This window comes from Oncorhynchus tshawytscha, linkage group LG20 (genome assembly GCF_018296145.1).
Source record: "Oncorhynchus tshawytscha isolate Ot180627B linkage group LG20, Otsh_v2.0, whole genome shotgun sequence".
NCBI lineage: Eukaryota > Metazoa > Chordata > Actinopteri > Salmoniformes > Salmonidae > Oncorhynchus > Oncorhynchus tshawytscha.
In genome coordinates, this window is record NC_056448.1 from 27,029,625 (window position 1) to 27,048,121 (window position 18,497).

At 41.9% G+C, this 18,497-nt stretch overlaps 1 protein-coding gene across 4 annotated transcripts; it reads left to right on the top strand.

Annotated features, from left to right (window-relative positions):
• The first annotated feature begins 1,050 nt into the window (after positions 1–1,050).
• Positions 1,051–16,209, top strand: srek1 (splicing regulatory glutamine/lysine-rich protein 1). 4 transcript variants are annotated; one of them, XM_024382112.2, is made up of 12 exons: positions 1,051–1,302; positions 1,502–1,635; positions 3,931–4,061; positions 4,504–4,689; positions 5,179–5,357; positions 5,715–5,848; positions 7,199–7,313; positions 7,414–7,503; positions 7,886–8,029; positions 9,598–9,669; positions 9,882–10,008; positions 15,291–16,209. In XM_024382112.2, exons 1-12 carry the CDS (start codon positions 1,175–1,177, stop codon positions 15,450–15,452), a joined length of 1,602 nt encoding a protein of 533 aa, XP_024237880.1. In that variant the 5' UTR covers positions 1,051–1,174; the 3' UTR covers positions 15,453–16,209. The 4 variants fall into 4 exon arrangements, with proteins under 4 accessions (XP_024237880.1, XP_024237879.1, XP_024237882.1 ...); XM_024382111.2 differs by having other exon boundaries at positions 1,052–1,302; positions 4,501–4,689; XM_024382114.2 differs by lacking the exon at positions 1,051–1,302 and adding an exon at positions 2,520–3,552 and having other exon boundaries at positions 4,501–4,689.
• Positions 16,210–18,497: the final 2,288 nt, after the last annotated feature.

The window sequence follows — 18,497 nt, forward strand, 5'->3', positions numbered from 1 at the left end:
TAGGCAGAAGACTATCCTCTCTCCTCCGTCCTCTCTTCTCCATGACCCGAAACCAATAAGTGGTCGAGGAGTGTGTTAGTTTGTTAGTAGGCAAACGGAAGTGTTCTCCCCTCCTCGATAGCCACCTTTTATCGAGGATAGTCATGTGTAGTCTACTGCAGAATCATTTAAAAAATTTCCACACCCCCTTTGAATCAGCTTTTGTTTCATCAGAGAAAAACACGCTTAAAAACAATATTCTACTTATTGTTTTATATATAAAATGTCTTGCACAACCATTTTTTTGCACTTTACACATTTATTTTGGGATGTATCCCTGTTAACTTAATTTGCCTAATGATGCTCCGAGCAGAGAAGGATCGGCTCATTTCAAGCAAAAGCATTTCCATCCACGTCCACTCTCCTCGATTAACTGTGGCTTTTTTCAAGAGAGAGGACGCAGTCTGGTGATGAAATCTAATTGAAGAAAGACCCTTGATGTGAGACATCCTTGACACATGAAGGCGCTGTTCGCACAGCAATCGGTGGAGACATCAAGATCTTTCAGCATTACTGTCAAAGATTTGCTAAACTAACCCAAGATTGACCATAGCATGTCGATTCCAATGGGAGCAAATTAATCACAGTGGGCCGAACAAACAAGGAAGTGGGCAGAGCCAAGCACGAGCCAGGGAGATTATATTGGCCCGTTCTAACAAGTGTTTGCATATTTCCGTTAAAGAACGCCTACTCTGTGAAGTGCGTGTGTGCAATTGCTAATTTCGCCCTTGCACTCCTTTTAAACAACGCCATGTTGGGGGGAAACTTTACCCGCAAAGGGTAAAGTCTACAAAACGTAATCCACTTCGTAACAGATTGTAGTTTTCTTAACAGTATTAAACTCAAATGTTTCATTGATGAGAAAATTAGCAGACTATCGTCCAAAATCCTTCTCGCTCCATCTTCTCTCACAGCCGCCACTTCCCCACAGCCGCTTCCCGTCACCACCATATTTGGTTGTGAGTGGGACACGCCAAGCGGATGCTTCAGATTTATACATCCGGTGAAACGTCTGGTTCACTGTTCTGTCTGTGGTACTGTCTTTGCTGCCCCTGTAACCGTTTTCTAGAATTAACGTTCGGATAGTCATAAAATACGATTTCCTGTACATTTTCAAGAGGAAGCATTTCGAAAAATGAGTGGAATTCCAGGCACCGCTGTCATTCAAATCACCAATCTGTCGTCTGCCGTGAGTAGTGAGCAGATGCGCACTCTCTTCGGCTTTCTTGGGGACGTCGAGGAGTTACGTCTTTACCCCCCGGAGTAAGCGCTATCAATTCGGCATGCCTAATAAAGAAACACCCAGGATCAAAGGCCTACTCCGCACGTTTACCATTGGTGCAGCTAGATACCGGAGTTTACTTAATGTAGATAGATAGGCATGTATAACTAACGTTGACTTGTAAACTGTGTTCATTCAACATCCATGTAATTTCTAATACATGTCTGTGTTCTCTTACAGCAATGCACCACTCCCCTTCTCGTCCAAAGTATGTTACATAAAGTATCGAGAGCCTTCCAGTGTTGGCGTGGCGCAACATTTAACCAACACTGTATTTATTGACAGAGCTTTGATCGTAGTCCCATGTGCAGAAGGTGAGTATGCCCAAACTCATTCAAGTGATGATGTTGACATGATGAGTGTTTTGTGTAGTCAACACACTTCCTGTGAAATTGTGTTGTCTATTGGTTCGTGAAACCGCTGAAATTTGTGTGAATTCTAAAATTCTAAATTCTAACAAATAGCAGGTACATGCAAGTGTTTTTTTCCAGTGTTTTGCTGTGTTGGTTTCCATTAGGAATACACATGAACACAAATTCACTTTCACACTTGCACTGTATCCCAGATCCAAGATGGCCTAATCCACAATGAGCACACAATTTATCCTAAGCACCTGTCACAACTAGCTAGATATAAGCAGTGTGTTTTGTCATGGGGCTATACACAATATGAAAATAACATGATCATTTGCACGGACCATGGAAGGCACATTGTAGTAGCAGGAGTAGACACTTAAAGTAACATCATAGACTAGTACCACCTCACTGTATTCAATGACAGTTTATGCTGGTCTGGCATCATCCATATTCTTGCGAAATAACACTTGACTCGGATTCTGATGTTCATGACAAAGGTTGACGTGATTGTTATGGGTATAATGCATAGTGATATGGAGGTGATTTCAAGGATATGGTAGAATAACATAATAAATAATTAACTACTTCTTTTCTCTCTTTATGTTGTTTCATTTTTTTTTTTTTTTTTTTTTTTTTTTTTTAATCTCCCTGTCTTCTAGAACCTTCTCTTGTTCCATTATTTAGCGTATAGCTTCTCAAAAAAAAAAAGTGGTCTCACCTTATCTAACCGATTCTCTCACTTGAAATGCTTTTTTGTCCACGTTAACTTAGTGCTGGATGGCTACTGAGTTTATTAATTTGGTTTTGTATGTTTTTTCTGTGTGATTATGTGTGCATATCAGATGACTAGACTGGCCCAGCTGTTACACTACACTAGCCTGAGTCAGGCATTGTTTTCCAAGCCACTATCCCCGCTGGGGCCACCGCTGCCTTCAAGGGGGGAATGTGACCAAGGAGAATAAGCCCGCTGAACCTTCCAAGATGGACACCTTGTCTCTTTTTATTTATCTTTCTTTTCTTTCTTTTTTTTGGTTGGTTTCTTTTAGTTTTTACTTTCACATGTTGTCCCTTGCCTTGTCTGCTCCCTCTAGACTCTAGCTACACTATTGCATTATTCCTAGCATATTGTTTTTCCGTTTATTATTTTGGGTTTTTCTTTTTTCCTCTCTCTTTCTCTCACCTCTTCTCTTTCTTTTGCTCATTCTCTCCTTCCACAGTCTGTGATTGAGTTCTGTCCAGGTTGCCATGGCACCCAGGTGGAATGTGTATCACACATGGGCTGCCATGAAGATGACTAACACATTTTACTTTCTTTGTCTCCTGCTCTTGGTCTATGGTTAGGATTTCAAATATAGGGCTCATCTAAACCTTAAACTCACTAGGAAAAAGTATCATTAACTTATAAGTAATAGAATAGAACCTTTACATTTTACATTGGTAACATAATGCTTATACTGATAGTATAAGAATTTGATTACATGGACTTTTTATTTATTTTGCCCTTAAGCCTTAAATTATTGTAATTATTTTTTTTTCTTCTCAAAAACAAAGCCACTAGATTAATTGAAAGACCCACTGCGCCCTTCCCCTCTTCCATTCAGGAACGGCAGATTGAACCAGTAATAAGAAAGTGAAAGATTTCAAATCCGTTGTTTTTAGGTTTTAAGTTTTGGTTAACGTTTGGGAATTTCTCAAGATTCTTAAAAAATGTTCTTCTTTTCTGTATCTGATGTTCTGTGTGCTATTAGTGATGCAGCCATCATGAACGGTTGTCTTGTGTTGCACTCCTTTCCAACACTGCGAAACGATCGCCCTACGGGAAAAGCGCCCATGCTTGCTATCGTATGGTTCATGACCAATATGTTTCCAGTACAGGTGACCCATACCTCAAAGTGTTCTCTGCATTATTTTTTGAATCTATGAAAAAAAGAGGACAAAAATCAGGATTTCCCTTTCGTTTGTGAGGAAGAAGTCATGTTAACGTTTTTGTCTGTTCATAGCCTGAATGCTAAATGACTGACTTGTTACAGTAAATTTGAGAAGTAGAGGGAAACCTCACTGTGGATGCTCAACCTTTTTTTAGCATCGGCTCTTAGACACCTCAGTAACTAGCCAATAGAGCTAGGTCTTTGTATGAAGAAGGAATGTTCTCTCTCTCTCTAGAATACTGGGGCTATAATACTGCAGTCATAGAGGACGCAGAAGGGTTGTTTCCTGCCATGACCTGCTCTAACTCCTCCCCTTGTCCCACAGGGAAGATCCCAGAAGAAGCCAAGGCCTTGTCTCTCTTGGCACCTGCTGCCCCCCCTGCTGTTTCTGCTGTACCCAGCCTGATGCCAGGCGCCGGCCTGCTGCCCCTTCCCACCTCGGCCCCCATACAGACTGTGAGTTTGGGATTAATAGACCGTACCAGGGTGCTCAATTTCCAGTCCACAGACCAACTTTGGTCTCTGGGATGTTGCTGACTGGTCCCACAGAATAGTTGTGACAAATATTTAGTAAGTGTTAGTTTTAATATAAGTAGTCTTCCAAGAAGTGCCATAGCTTGCCAAGCCTCTGGTACAAAAAAGATTGAGAAACACTGTGCTATACAATTTTTGATCAGTAGGAGGTGTATTGCTTTACCACAGACATATTTATTAAGCTCTACAGCACCTGTGCAACATTTGGGCCTTTTATTTTCAGAAGGGAACAAATGGCAATCAAACTTAAAGATATCATCAAACTGTTTCTATGTGCGGTACATCTTACCTGAAAATCTCTCAATCTTTATTCCACCTCTCCATCTGCCTAGTAAACTTTGCTCTGTTTGTGTTACTGCAGCAGCTGAGCGTCCCTATTGTGAGCTTGGCGGCATTGCCAGCTGCCCTCGACCCTGCAGTGTCGGCCCTGGCTGTGACTGGAGCAGGTGGGGTGTCGTCCTCCGCCCAGCCCCCCCTCATGGGGAACGTGGATCCCTCCAAGGTGAACGAGATCAGAAGGACTGTCTACGTTGGCAACCTCAACTCGCAGGTAACAGGGACCCTAAGAGTAACTGAAGTTCTGTGACAGCTATTCACATTTTCATATATATTTCCCATTGACATGAATGCATGATTTAAAGCTCAAAAGTCAAGTTAGGATATTGCACTTGGATGAAGCTCTTTCTCTGTTATATTAAGGGTTATCATCTGTCATAGGATGATGCCATAATCTTATGACGGTTACAGATGTAAGATCTTAATTTGAGTCAGTTTGCTACAGTAGGAAAATGATTCTGCTGCAACAGGAAATTTGAATTATTATATGATTATAATTCATGGATATTGTTTTAGGGGTTGATCAATTTTACATTAGGGCAAATCAAGTCTGACGTTTTTAAGGCTTTAGAAGCCTTTTTTAACATTGAATACACTACAAATTCTCATCAATAAATAGTGATCACATTAAGATCCTATAGCTGTATCTATACCTGTATCTTATTGCATTAATGTTAAAATGTGCTTTCTTCTCCCTCCGTAGACCACTACTGCAGAGCAGCTGCTGGAATTCTTTAAGCAGGTGGGCGACGTAAAGTTTGTGCGCATGGCGGGGGACGAGACGCAGCCCACACGCTTCGCCTTCGTGGAGTTTGCCGACCAGGATTCAGTGTCCAGAGCACTGACCTTTAACGGAGTCATGTTCGGAGACAGACCCTTGAAGTAAGTCTCATAACGTTTTTATTCTATAGAAAACGTTATATGTTGTGTATCTCGTCTCAAAATTTTATTAGCGGAGATACACCTATGTGTTACCCTGTTCACTGTTATTGAATATTGATTGTGATGATTGTGCTTCTCTCCAAATTCAAATTAAATGACCAGTTGACATTTTTTGTGGTAGTACTACCGCACGTTGCTCAATACTGTGCTCTCTTTGGAATCGACGAACGTAGCAAATGAAAGTCTTATGCCTCTTAAGTGAATTGTTTTCCATGTCTGTGGTGATTTGCCTTACTGTGTTGTGACTTGATGTTCACTAAGTTGCGTTAATGTGATATAACGTTGTGTTTTGGTCAGGATTAATCATTCCAACAACGCCATTGTGAAGCCCCCAGAGCTGACCCCTCAGGCTGCAGCCAAGGAGCTGGAGGACGTAATGAAGAGGGTCAGAGAGGCCCAGTCCACCATTGCCGCCATCATAGTAGAGCCAGGTCAGAGGTCAAGCACTCTCATCCTCACGGGTACCCTTGTAGCTTTTTTCGTGTGAAAATGGTTGGATGGTATGAAAAGGATTATGCCCGAGCCAAATGCATCCTAAATTGGATTTATTTAAAAGCACAACTCAAAGGCAGGCACAGATTTAGTCAGCAATAAAAATGCTTAGGCTTTACTGCAGATGGAAGTACAGGTATAGGAATACCGTCATTTCCGGACTATAAGCCACTACTTTATTCCCACACTTTGAACCTCGCGGTTTATACAATGACGCGGCTAATTTATAGATTTTTCCCGCTTTCACAAGATTCATGCCGCCAAAAAACTGAGCACCGTCACATAATGTGATGTAAATCGAGCGCGCTCAAACTTCCCATCATTCTGATTACGGTAGTAATTTTGTCACCCTCATCATGGCAAAGACACGGAGAAATGCATATGATGCAGCTTTCAAGTTGAAGGCGATAAATCTGGCTGTTGGAAAAGGAAATAGAGCTGCTGCATGGGAGCTTGGCCTTAATGAGTCGATGATAAGACGTTGGAAACAGCAGCGTGAGGAACTGACTCAGTGCAAAAATACAACAAAAGCTTTCAGAGGGAAGAAAAGCAGATGGCCCAAAGTATTTGCAGCCACTCGACATCAGTGTAAATCGTGCATTTAAGGTGGCGCTCCTTGTTCAGTGGGAGGCTTGGATGACAAGTGGGGAGAAATCCTTCACCAAAACGGGCCGCAGGCGAAGAGCATCTTATGGTCAAGTCTGCCAGTGGGTCCTGACAGCGTGGAGCATTGTAAAAAATCCACTATCATCAACGGGTTTCGAAAGGCTGGACTGCTGCGTGTTGAAGGGGCAGCATGAGCTCAGCGGGGTATTTGCCTCCGGATGAAAGTGATGAGAGCGACAATGAAAACGATCCAGCATCGGATGAAGCAATTCTGAGGCTATTCAACTCCGACACCGAAGGAGATGACTTCAGTGGTTTCAGTGCACAGGAGGAGGAAGATGGTGACCAATGACTTTCTTGGTAGGCTACTGTTTTAATTTTTGTTACAATCCGTGTTTCGTTAAAGCCTATTTATTTTTGTTACAACGCGTGTTTCGTTTAAAGGCTGTGTAAAGTTAATTTGTTTCAATGTACCGGTAGGCACCTGCGGCTTATAGACATGTGCGGCTTATTTATGTACAAAATACATATTTTTTAATAATTCAGTGGGTGCGGTTTATATTCAGGTGCGCTTAATAGTCCAGCAATTACGGTAGATACAGGAGTGACGTTTCAACATCACATGATGTCTTTCACAGACATAGATTGGTATGATTAGTCAGACCAATCATTTCCTGTTACAGAGGAGGTGAAGAAACGCTCATCCAGTCACTCCCGACGTTCCAGGAGATCTAGAACACGGTCACGATCGCATTCCCGCTCGAGAACGAGGAGGAAGCGGTCCCATTCTAGGCACAGGTACGGTCCGGGATTGAGAATTCCTCTCACAGGCAAATAAAGTGAACTTGATTTGGTCTAATAATATAAATTCTCCCCTTTTTTGCTTTCTCGTCTCCAGAAGCAGGCTCTCTCAGAGGTCGCGGCCCAAGGTCAGCGAGTCCCACGTCTCTCGGGGGATCCACAAGAGACTTTCGCGCTCCAGATCACGGTAGAACTACTGCAGTCTGTTGTTCCAACTATTTTACCTTGAGATAAGCCTGAAGGCTTTTGTAAATCAAATAAAGCTGTTAGGAAATCTTTAGTCATGAGGATGGCGTTCATTCAAAAAATGTGTATAGTTTAAATGTGTATAGTTTATTTTGTTAGTCTGCACATCGCCTTAAATGGTGTGCGTTCTTTGTTTCTTTAGCTTTAAGCCAGGACCCAACATTTGGTAAATACTTAGAGGACTGTGTTTTAGCAGCAGTGCCAGTATGATGTTGAGTTTACTCATTGAATCACTAGGCTCCAGTCTCTCTGTCATGGTTTGTACCAGCTTGCAGATCAAAGGCATCTAGGAAAGGAGTGACCCACTTTCTTGTGTACTGCAGGGACAGGCGGAAAGAGAGGGAGCAGAGGACGAGAGGAAAGGAGGATATATCTCGGGTTATAGAGGATAGGAGGCAGAAGGAGAAAAAGGCTAAAACACCTCCAAAAAGCTACAGTGCATCCCAAAGGTCCAGGAGCACGAGCAGGTCAGCAGAACACCATACTATACATGCTTCCTGAATGTACTCAGTTGTCAGTTTATTAGGTACACCACCCCTTTCACAAAAAATGGTTAGCTTCTACAGACAGTGAGTCATGTGGCCCTGGCTTGTTATATAAAGCAGGCAGAAGGGCATTGTAACTGTTCGATTGAACGTTAGAGTGGGCTTTTCACCCCAGTGCGTGAAAAGGACATGTAAACACATTAATCGGTGTTCCAGCTGTGTATCTGATCTGCTCATGTGCTAGCAGCAGCTGAACGAGCCTCCCTCTTTAGCACGAGTAAAGTGTGTTCAGAACAACTGAATGTAGGAGTTGTTTTCACATACAAACTTCTTATGTTTGAACTAAGAATCCAATATCTTAACCAAAAAATAAAATGTTCACCTTGGTAGAACGTTTGTTTTGCTTGGTGATTTTCTGCATTTTCAGAGTGCCATCAGGTAGCCTGATTTCAGATGTGTCCATGTAGATAACAAAAACATGAGCTTGCACACACCCAGAATAATAGTTTGTGTGGAGGTGCTAATGGTGAATAAACTATAAAAATAATGAATGTCGCACACTCTATGTGTAATCTCCCAGCAATTTAATGGGCGTCTACCAACGTTTCGGCATCACTGTGCCTTCCTCAGATGTGTCCATGTAAACAGAATGATTAGGAAATTGTTATTCTTGCAAAGCATGTAAATGTTTTAATCTAATTATTATATTCATCTGGCTATTATTGTGTGCATGTAACTGCACTCAGTGTCAAGTGTTTACTGTAAATTATGCAACAACAAAAAACGTCCAGTAAGCGGCAGTCCAGCTCGTTGATGAGAGGTCGAAGGAGAATGGCAAGAATTGTGCAAGCTAACAAACGGGCCTCAAATAGGCAAATAATGGTGCAGTACAACAGTGGTGTGCAGAACGTCATCTCGGATAACAGAACTCGTCAGTCCTTGTCACTGATGGGCTATTGCAGCAGACCACACAGGGTTCTACTCCTATCAGCTATGGGCACGCGCTCAACAACCCTGAGATTTGAGGAGTGGAAAAACTTTGCCTGGTCTGAAGAATCCCGGTTCCTGTTGCGTCATGCTGATGGCAGAGTCAGGATTTGGTGTAAGCAGCATAAGTACATGGCCCTATCCTGCATGGTGTCAATGGTACAGGCTGGTGGCGGTGGTGTAATGGTGTGGGGAATGTTTTTCTGGCACACGTTAGGTCCCTTGATACCAATAGAGCAAAGTTTTTAACGCCACACCTTGTGGAATCCACGCACTGAAGAATTCAGGCTGTTATGGAGGCGTACATAATACACTGACCACTGAGTGTATATAGTATATCAAGCTGAATCCTTTCTAATTGATTTATAGTTAAGCACACATCTTAAATTAGGGTAGGGCCTGTTGATGAAACACAAATAGACTTATTTGTTCAGCTAACACACTATAAAATTAGGACTGAACTGATGTACACACAATAATATCCATAGGCCTGTCTGAGAGCTCTCGATATTGACTAAAACTCCCAGTTAATATTAAGAAATGTTGGTGTAAATTATTTTCAGGGGCCACAGAAGGAAGAGCAGGGATCGTTCTAGGAGTCCCAGAAGGAAAGCCAGGTCTCCCTCACCAAAGAGGTACAGTAAAACAATGTAGTACAACGGGACCATTCAACACAACAATCAGCACCACCACAACCAAGCCCATAGGGTGGGAATCCTAACTTGAGATACACATGTGTAACTTAAATCTTGCATTATGATGGTCTCTGGAAGATTTGCACAAACAAGACTTTGGATGACATTACTCTGTCGATCATTAAGGGTTGTGTTGACATTTACATTTGCAGAGGGAGGAAAGACGAGAAGAGGGAGAAAGCAAGGGATGGCAGCAGGGAAAAGAGGGAGAGTTCCAACTCCAGGAAGAAGAGCAGCAGAGATAAAGAGAAGATGGAGCTCAAGGCCAAACCTATGAAGGTGAGAAGACTAATGCTATAGTTGCTGACTTCTGAATCCACTCCTGACCGTAAGTGCACTTGTCAGAAGTTGACTGTATTTGTGTCTATAATCATTGTCCTTTAGGGTAATGTCCTTATCACTGTAATTAGCATAATATCTGCACGTCGTCAAGCCTGTCTCGGAAAAACACTGGCCTACTCACTGACTGCACTAAAGATCAAATCTCTGTGAAACTCCACTCTTCAGAATTGATAACAATCTGCAGACAGCTTACTAGGGGTTCCTCACAGTAAACTTTGTTTGGCGACTTTCAACCATGGGGGACTTGCCACTGCAAGTGTTTTGTACAGTGTGTGTGTAGTATGAACAATGTTGCGCATAGCTATATTCTAGTTTTGAGATTTTGGGCCTCGCCCATTCTTTCCTGCAATATCCCTTTGTAGTTTTTAGTGTTAATTTGAAGTATGAAGTACCAAGAAAAAGTATGTGGTGTGCAATAGAGTAGTTCAGATCAATAGTCTGAGGTGAGGCAAACTGAAAGTTAAGGACTGAGTTTGGCATGAGAGCATTTACACATGCTGCCCCAACTCTTTGCAAAAATTGTATTACAATTGAGGATTTAATCACACTAGAATGTTGTTTTTACCATGACTCCTGCTCTTTCTATACTCTTTATGACAAATGATTGCACTGTTTTTACATTACAATTTGGGTTGTACAGTTCATTCGGAAAGTATTCAGACCCCTTCACTTTTTCCACATTTTGTTACGTTACAGCCTTACTGTAAAATGGATTAATTATTTTTTTTCCCTCATCAATCTACACACATTATCCCATAATGACAAACGAAAACATTTTTTTTTTTTTGCAAATTTATTACAAATAATAACCTACATTTTTTTGCATACAGTACCAGTCATGCGTTTACTCTTTCAAGGGTTTTTCAAAATAGTGTTAAACAAATCAAAATATTTTACATTTGAGATTCTTCAAAGTAGCCATCATTTGCCTTGACGACAGCTTTGCACACTCTTGGCATTCTCTCAACCAGCTTCACCTGGAATGCTTTCCAACAGTCTTGAAGGAGTTCCCACATATGCTGAGCACTTGTTGGCTGCTTTTCTTTCACTCTGCAGTCCAACTCATCCCAAACCATCTCAATTGGGTTGAGGTCAGGTGATTGTGGAAGCCAGGTCATCTGATGCAGCACTCTATCACTCTCCTCCTTGGTCAAATAGTTCTTACACAGCCTGGAGGTGTGTTGGGTCATTGACCTGTTGAAAACAACCACAGACCGTGTCACTAGCAAAGCACCATCACACCACCTCCACCGTGCTTCCATTGACCTACTCTGCGTCTCACAAAGACACAGCGGTTGGAACCAACATTTTCAAATTTGGACTCATCAGACCAAAGGACAGATTTCCACCTAATGTCCATTGCTTGTGTATCTTGGCCCAAGCAAATCTCTTCTTATTGGTGTCCTTTAGTAGTGGTTTCTTTGCAGCCTGATTTCATGCAGTCTCTTCTGAACAGTTGATGTGTCTGTTACTTGAACTCTAAAGCATTTATTTGGGCTGCAGTTTCCTAGGCTGGTAATTCTAATGAACTGCAGCAGAGGTATCTCTGGGTCTTCCTTACCTGTGGCGGTCCTCATGAGAGCCAGTTTCATCAGAGCGCTTGATGGTTTTTGTGACTGCACATGAATACATTTTCTGGATTGTCAATCCAGTTGTTTTCTGGATTGACTGACCTTCATGTCTTGAATGAATGATGGACTGTTGTTTCTTTTTGCTTATTTCAGCTGTTGTTGCCATAATATGGACTTGGTCTTTTACCAGATAGGGCTATCTTCTGTATACCACCCCTACCTTGTCACAGCACAACTGATGGTCTCAAACACATTAAGGAATTCCACAAATTAACTTTTAACAAGGCACACCTGTTAATTGAAATGCATTCCAGACGACTACCTCATGAAGCTTGTTGAGAGAATACCAAGACTGTGCCATGCTGTCAAGGCAAAAGGTGGCTACTTTTTGCATACTACATGATTCCATTGGTGTTATTTCATAGTTTTGATGTCTTCACTATTATTATACAGTGTAGAAAATAGTAGAAATAAAGAAAACCCTTGAATGAGTAGGTGTCAATGTTTTGACTTGTACTGTTAGTATTCAGACCGTTTGCTATGAGACTCGAAATTGAGCTCAGGTGCATCCTCTTTCCATTGATCATTCTTGACATGTTTCTACAACTTGATTGTCCACTTGTGGTAAATCCAATTAATTGGACATGGTTTGGAAAGGCACATACAGTGCCTTGCGAAAGTATTCGGCCCCCTTGAACTTTGCGACCTTTTGCCACATTTCAGGCTTCAAACATAAAGATATAAAACTGTATTTTTTTGTGAAGAATCAACAACAAGTGGGACACAATCAATCATGATGTGGAACGACATTTTTGGATATTTCAAACTTTTTTAACAAATCAAAAACGGAAAAATTGGGCGTGCAAAATTATTCAGCCCCTTTACTTTCAGTGCAGCAAACTCTCTCCAGAAGTTCAGTGAGGATCTCTGAATGATCCAATGTTGACCTACATGACTAATGATGATAAATACAATGTGTAATCAAGTCTCCGTATAAATGCACCTGCACTGTGATAGTCTCAGAGGTCCGTTAAAAGCGCAGAGAGTATCATGAAGAACAAGGAACACACCAGGCAGGTCCGAGATACTGTTGTGAAGAAGTTTAAAGCCGGATTTGGATACAAAAATATTTCCCAAGCTTTAAACATCCCAAGGAGCACTGTGCAAGCGATAATATTGAAATGGAAGGAGTATCAGACCACTGCAAATCTACCAAGACCTGGCCGTCCCTCTAAACTTTCAGCTCATACAAGGAGAAGACTGATCAGAAATGCAGCCAAGAGGCCCATGATCACTGGATGAACTGCAGAGATCTACAGCTGAGGTGGGAGACTCTGTCCATAGGACAACAATCAGTCGTATATTGCACAAATCTGGCCTTTATGGAAGAGTGGCAAGAAGAAAGCCATTTCTTAAAGATATCCATAAAAAGTGTCGTTTAAAGTTTGCCACAAACCACCTGGGAGACACACCAAACATGTGGAAGAAGGTGCTCTGGTCAGATGAAACCAAAATTGAACTTTTTGGCAACAATGCAAAACGTTATGTTTGGCGTAAAAGCAACACAGCTCATCACCCTGAACACACCATCCCCACTGTCAAACATAGTGGTGGCAGCATCATGGTTTGGGCCTGCTTTTCTTCAGCAGGGACAGGGAAGATGGTTAAAATTGATGGGAAGATGGATGGAGCCAAATACAGGACCATTCTGGAAGAAAACCTGATGGAGTCTGCAAAAGACCTGAGACTGGGACGGAGATTTGTCTTCCAACAAGACAATGATCCAAAACATAAAGCAAAATCTACAATGGAATGGTTCAAAAATAAACATATCCAGGTGTTAGAATGGCCAAGTCAAAGTCCAGACCTGATTCCAATCGAGAATCTGTGGAAAGAACTGAAAACTGCTGTTCACAAATGCTCTCCATCCAACCTCCCTGAGCTTGAGCTGTTTTGCAAGGAGGAATGGGAAAAAAATTCAGTCTCTCGATGTGCAAAACTGATAGAGACATACCCCAAGCGACTTACAGCTGTAATTGCAGCAAAAGGTGGCGCTACAAAGTATTAACCTAAGGGGGCTGAATAATTTTGCACGCCCAATTTCAGTTTTTGATTTGTTCAAAAAGTTTGAAATATCCAATAAATGTCGTTCCACTTCATGATTGTGTCCAACTTGTTGTTGATTCTTCACAAAAAAAATACAGTTTTATATCTTTGTTTGAAGCCTGAAATGTGGCAAAAGGTCGCAAAGTTCAAGGGGGGCGAATACTTTCGCAAGGCACTGTACCTGTCTATATAAGGTCCCAAAGTTGACAGTGCATGTCAGAACAAAAACCAAGCCATGGAGGTCTACGGACAATTCCTTTGACCCCGAGACAGGATTGTATCAAGGCTCAGCTCTGGGGAAGGGTACCAAAACATTTCTGCAGCATTGAAGGTCCCCAAGAACACAGTGGCCTCCGTCATTCTTAAATAGAAGTTTGGAACCACCAAGACTCTTCCAAGAGCTGGCCGCCCGGCCAAACTGAGCAAGGAGATGACCAAGAAACCGATGGTCACTCTGACAGAGCTCTAGAGTTCTTCTGTGGAGATGGGAGAACCTTCCAGAAGGACAACCATCTCTGCAGCACTCCACCAATCAGGCCTTTATGGTAGAGTGGCCATACTGAAGCCACTCATCAGTAGAAAGCACATGACAGCCCGCTTGGAGTTTTCCTAAAGGACTCTCAAGACCATGAGAAACAAGATTCACTGATCTGATGAAACCAAGATTGAACTCTTTGGCCTGAATGCCAAGCGTCATATCTGGAGGAAACCTGGCACCATCCCTACGGTGAAGCATGGTGGTGGCAGCAGCATCATGGTGTGGGGATATTTTTCAGCGGCAGGGACTGAGTGACTAGTCAGGATCAAGTTAAAGATGAACGGAGCAAAGTACAGAGGTCCTTGATGAAACCCTGCTCCAGAGCACTCAGGACCTCAGACTGGGTTGAAGGTTCACCTACCAACAGGACAACGACCCTAAACACACAGCCTAGACAACGCAGGAGTGGCTTCGGGACACGTCTCTGAATGTCCTTGAGTGGCCCAGCCAGAGTCCGGACTTGAACCCGATTGATCATCTCTGGAAAGATCTGAAAATAGCTGTGCAGTAACACTCACCATCCAACCTGACAGAGCATGAAAGGATCTGAGGTGTACCAAGCTTGTAACATCATACCCAAAAGAGGACTCAAGGCTGTAATTGCTGTCAAAGGTGCTACAAAAAAGTACAGAGTAAAGGGTCTGAATACTTGTGTATATGTGATATTTATATTTTTAGAGTAAGGCTGTAACGTAACAATATGGAAAAAGTCAAGTGGTGTGAATACTTTCCGAATGCACTGTTTTGTGTTATGGTGAGTGTGTGACTAAATGTGCTGTTTTCTTGGCCAGGGCGTACTTGAAATATAGATATCAATCTCCATGTGACTTTCCTGGTTAAACAAAGGATAAATAAAACTAAAGTACAGTGACATGATGTCCTGTAGTCAGTAACATTAGCTCTTAAATGTTTTCACTGTGGCCCTAGTGTTTTCTGTTGATCCACCTAGTATGGTAAGGCCTGCTCTATTTGAAATTTAATTTTGAACGTGATCCTTTGATTAGGTGGAAAGGGATTACGACAGGAAGGAGAAGGACTACCAGAGTGACAGGGAGGGGTCAGCCACACCAAGCGAGGGTTTGACATCACCCTGCGTCCAGCACAACGGCAGCTACAACACAAACACAGAGGATGACGCTGCCTCGCTCGCCGACAGCACTGAGTGATGGGTGTGAAACCAGGCAGAACCATGGGAACGAGACAGTCCACTATGTATCCAGCTCCTGTGATCTTTACCTTGGTATAACATACACATACATCCCTTCCTGTTCCCCAGGCTGGCACAAGTGTGCCAAAAACCATTAGATCTTATCTGATTATTTTCCTAGTTCCAGTTTCTTGGTGTGTATTTAGTGTAAGACCGTATAAGAGAATGCTGACCCCCTATGCCCATTGCTGTGAATCTGTTGTCACATGATATTCATATTGAAAATAGACCTTAACGTGCACAGCTTGTTTTTATAGATGTGGAGAATGTGTGCTTTTCCTACAGTAAGAACTGTGTTGAACATAACATGCTTGTGGTTGATTTCCTGTTTCTTGGTTAATTTGGTGTTTGTGCTATCGTGCAACACTTAATCTATTTTGGTTACTACTAGATGCAAGGTGTCTGTTTGTGCACAATATCTTAGTTTGCACCCAATGTAAGAAATGCTGTTATTTACAAATTCTTACAAAATCAATATTTCTATAAAGTAATATTATGTGGAAGATCTTATAATGCAAGATGTCTAGTGTCTGTTGCTGTTAGAAAGGCCTTTCTCAAGGCTTCAACCAGCTTCATGGTTCAGCATGCCAACCCTACATTATACAGAGGTTCAACTTGCTTGACACATAGGAATGAGTTAACAATTCCCTCGCAGACAAGTCAAAGTGCCTAGACTGAAATTGTACAAAAATACACTAATAAACTTTATGAAGTTATTGAGATGCAAGATGAAGATGTGTTGGTATTCTGCTTAAGCAATCGGGAATAGTTGTTAGATATGAGTGGTGTTGTCTTGGATACAAACAGCAAGCGTAATATTCATAAAATCTCAGTTTTACCAATCATAATTAAGTTATTTGTAGTTTTGCGTTCGTTTGGTGGTGATGGATTCCAGTGTTTTGTATGAACCCAGTGGCCATGGGGAACCCTGCAGTACAAAGTGTTCAATTTGGCTCCAATTTATCAGCAGTATTTTCTTTTGAACCAGAGTTTTTATCAAAGCTATGTATGTGTTGCAGTGAGTATGTATGTAGTACAAGTTGATTCAGGAGTGAGTGAACATGGTTTTCTCCTCACCAAATTGTGTTTACGTATACAGTATCTATGCTTTGGATTGAAGGACCTAATTTTTGCAGAGTTAAGAGATGCATAAGGCATTGGTCTGAGTTGTTTTATCATTTACATTGTCTTAATGAAGGGTAAAGAAATAACAATCCACAACATTCATGAGACATTTTGAAAGGATTGTGTAAAGAATGTATTTTTTTATATTCATATAATGCATTCGGAAAGTTTTCAGCCCCCTCAATTGTTTCCATATTTTGTTAGGTTACAGCCTTATTCTAAAATGTAATAAATACTATTTTTTTCCTCAGCAATCTACCCACAATACCCCATAATGACAGTGCAAAAATAGGTTTTTAGAAAATGTTGCTAATTTATCATTTAATGTATTTAGACCCTTTACGCAGAACTTTGTTGAAGCACCTTTGGCAGTGATTACATCCTCGAGTCTTCTTGGGTATGACGTCCCAAGCGTGGCACACCTGTATTGGGGCGTTTCTCCTATTCTTCTCTGCAGATCCTCTCAAGCTATGTCAGGTTGGATGGGGAGCGTTGCTGCACAGCTATTTTCAGGTCTCTCCAGAGATGTTTGGGCTCTGGCTAGACCTCTCAGGGACATTCAGAGACTTGTCCCTCCTGTGTTGTCTTGGCTGTGTACTTAGGGTCATTGTCCTGTTGGAAGGTGAACCTTTGCACCAGTCTGAGGTCTTAACTTGCTCCACAGCACTTTTCATCAAGGATCGCTCTGTACTTTGCTCTGTTCAGCTTTGCCTCGATCCTGACTAGTCTCGCTGCCTCTGAAAAACATCCACACAGTATGATGCTGCCACCACCATGCTTCATCGTAGGGATGGTGTCAGTTTTCCTCCAGACGTGAAGCTTGGCATTCAGGCCAAAGAGTTCAATCAGACTAGAGAATCTTGATTCTCATGGTCTTGAGTCCTTTAGGTGCCTTTTGGCAAACTCCAAGTGGGCCGTCGGACCTTTTACTGAGGAGTAGGTTCCGTCTGGCCACTCTACCATAAAGGCCTGATTGGTGGAGTGCTGCAGAGATGTTCGTCTTTGTGGAAGGTTCCCCTATCTCCACAGAGGAACTGTGGAGCTCTGTCAGAGTGACCATCGGGTTCTTGGTCACCTCCTTGACCAAGGCCTTTCTCCCCTGATTGCTCAGTTTGGCTGGTCGGCCAGGTCCAAACTTCTACCATTTTAATTATGATGGAGGCCACTGTTCTTGGGGACCTTCAATGCGGCAAAAAAAATGTTGGTGCCTTTCCCCAGATCTGTACCTCGTCGTAGTCCTGTCTTGGAGCTCTACGGACAATTCCTTCGACCTTATGGCTTGGTCTTTCCTATGACATGCACTGTCAACTGTGGGACTTTTCTATATAGACAGGTTTGACTTTCCAAATCATGTCTAACTCGTTGAATTTATCATGGGTGGACTCCAAGTTGTAGAAACATCTGAAGGATGATCAAGGCAAACAGGATGCGTCTGAGCTCAATTTTGAGTCTCGTAACAAAGGGTCTGAATACTTATGTAAATTTGCAAACATTTCTAAAAACCTGTTTTCGCTTTGTCATTTTGGGGTATTGTGTGTAGATTGCTGAGGAATTGTTTAATTTAATCAATTTTAGAATAAGGCTATAACGTAACAAAATGTGAAGAAAGTCAAGAGGACTGAATACTTTCTGGAGGCATTGTGTGTTTTATATATCACTCACTCACACACACTGTAGAGAACATGTGTACAAAAAGGTGTTGGCTCACTTTTATGTACTTGTTAAAGATGTTGGCAACTAAAGTGTGAAAATTATGACAGGATATCGCAAACAATGCTTCAATGTTTTCTCTCTATTTTGTATGTTCGTCCTGAAACTGTACCTTTGACAAAATACCTACTATATTTCAGACTATCCTAACCAAAAGAAATCCAATAAA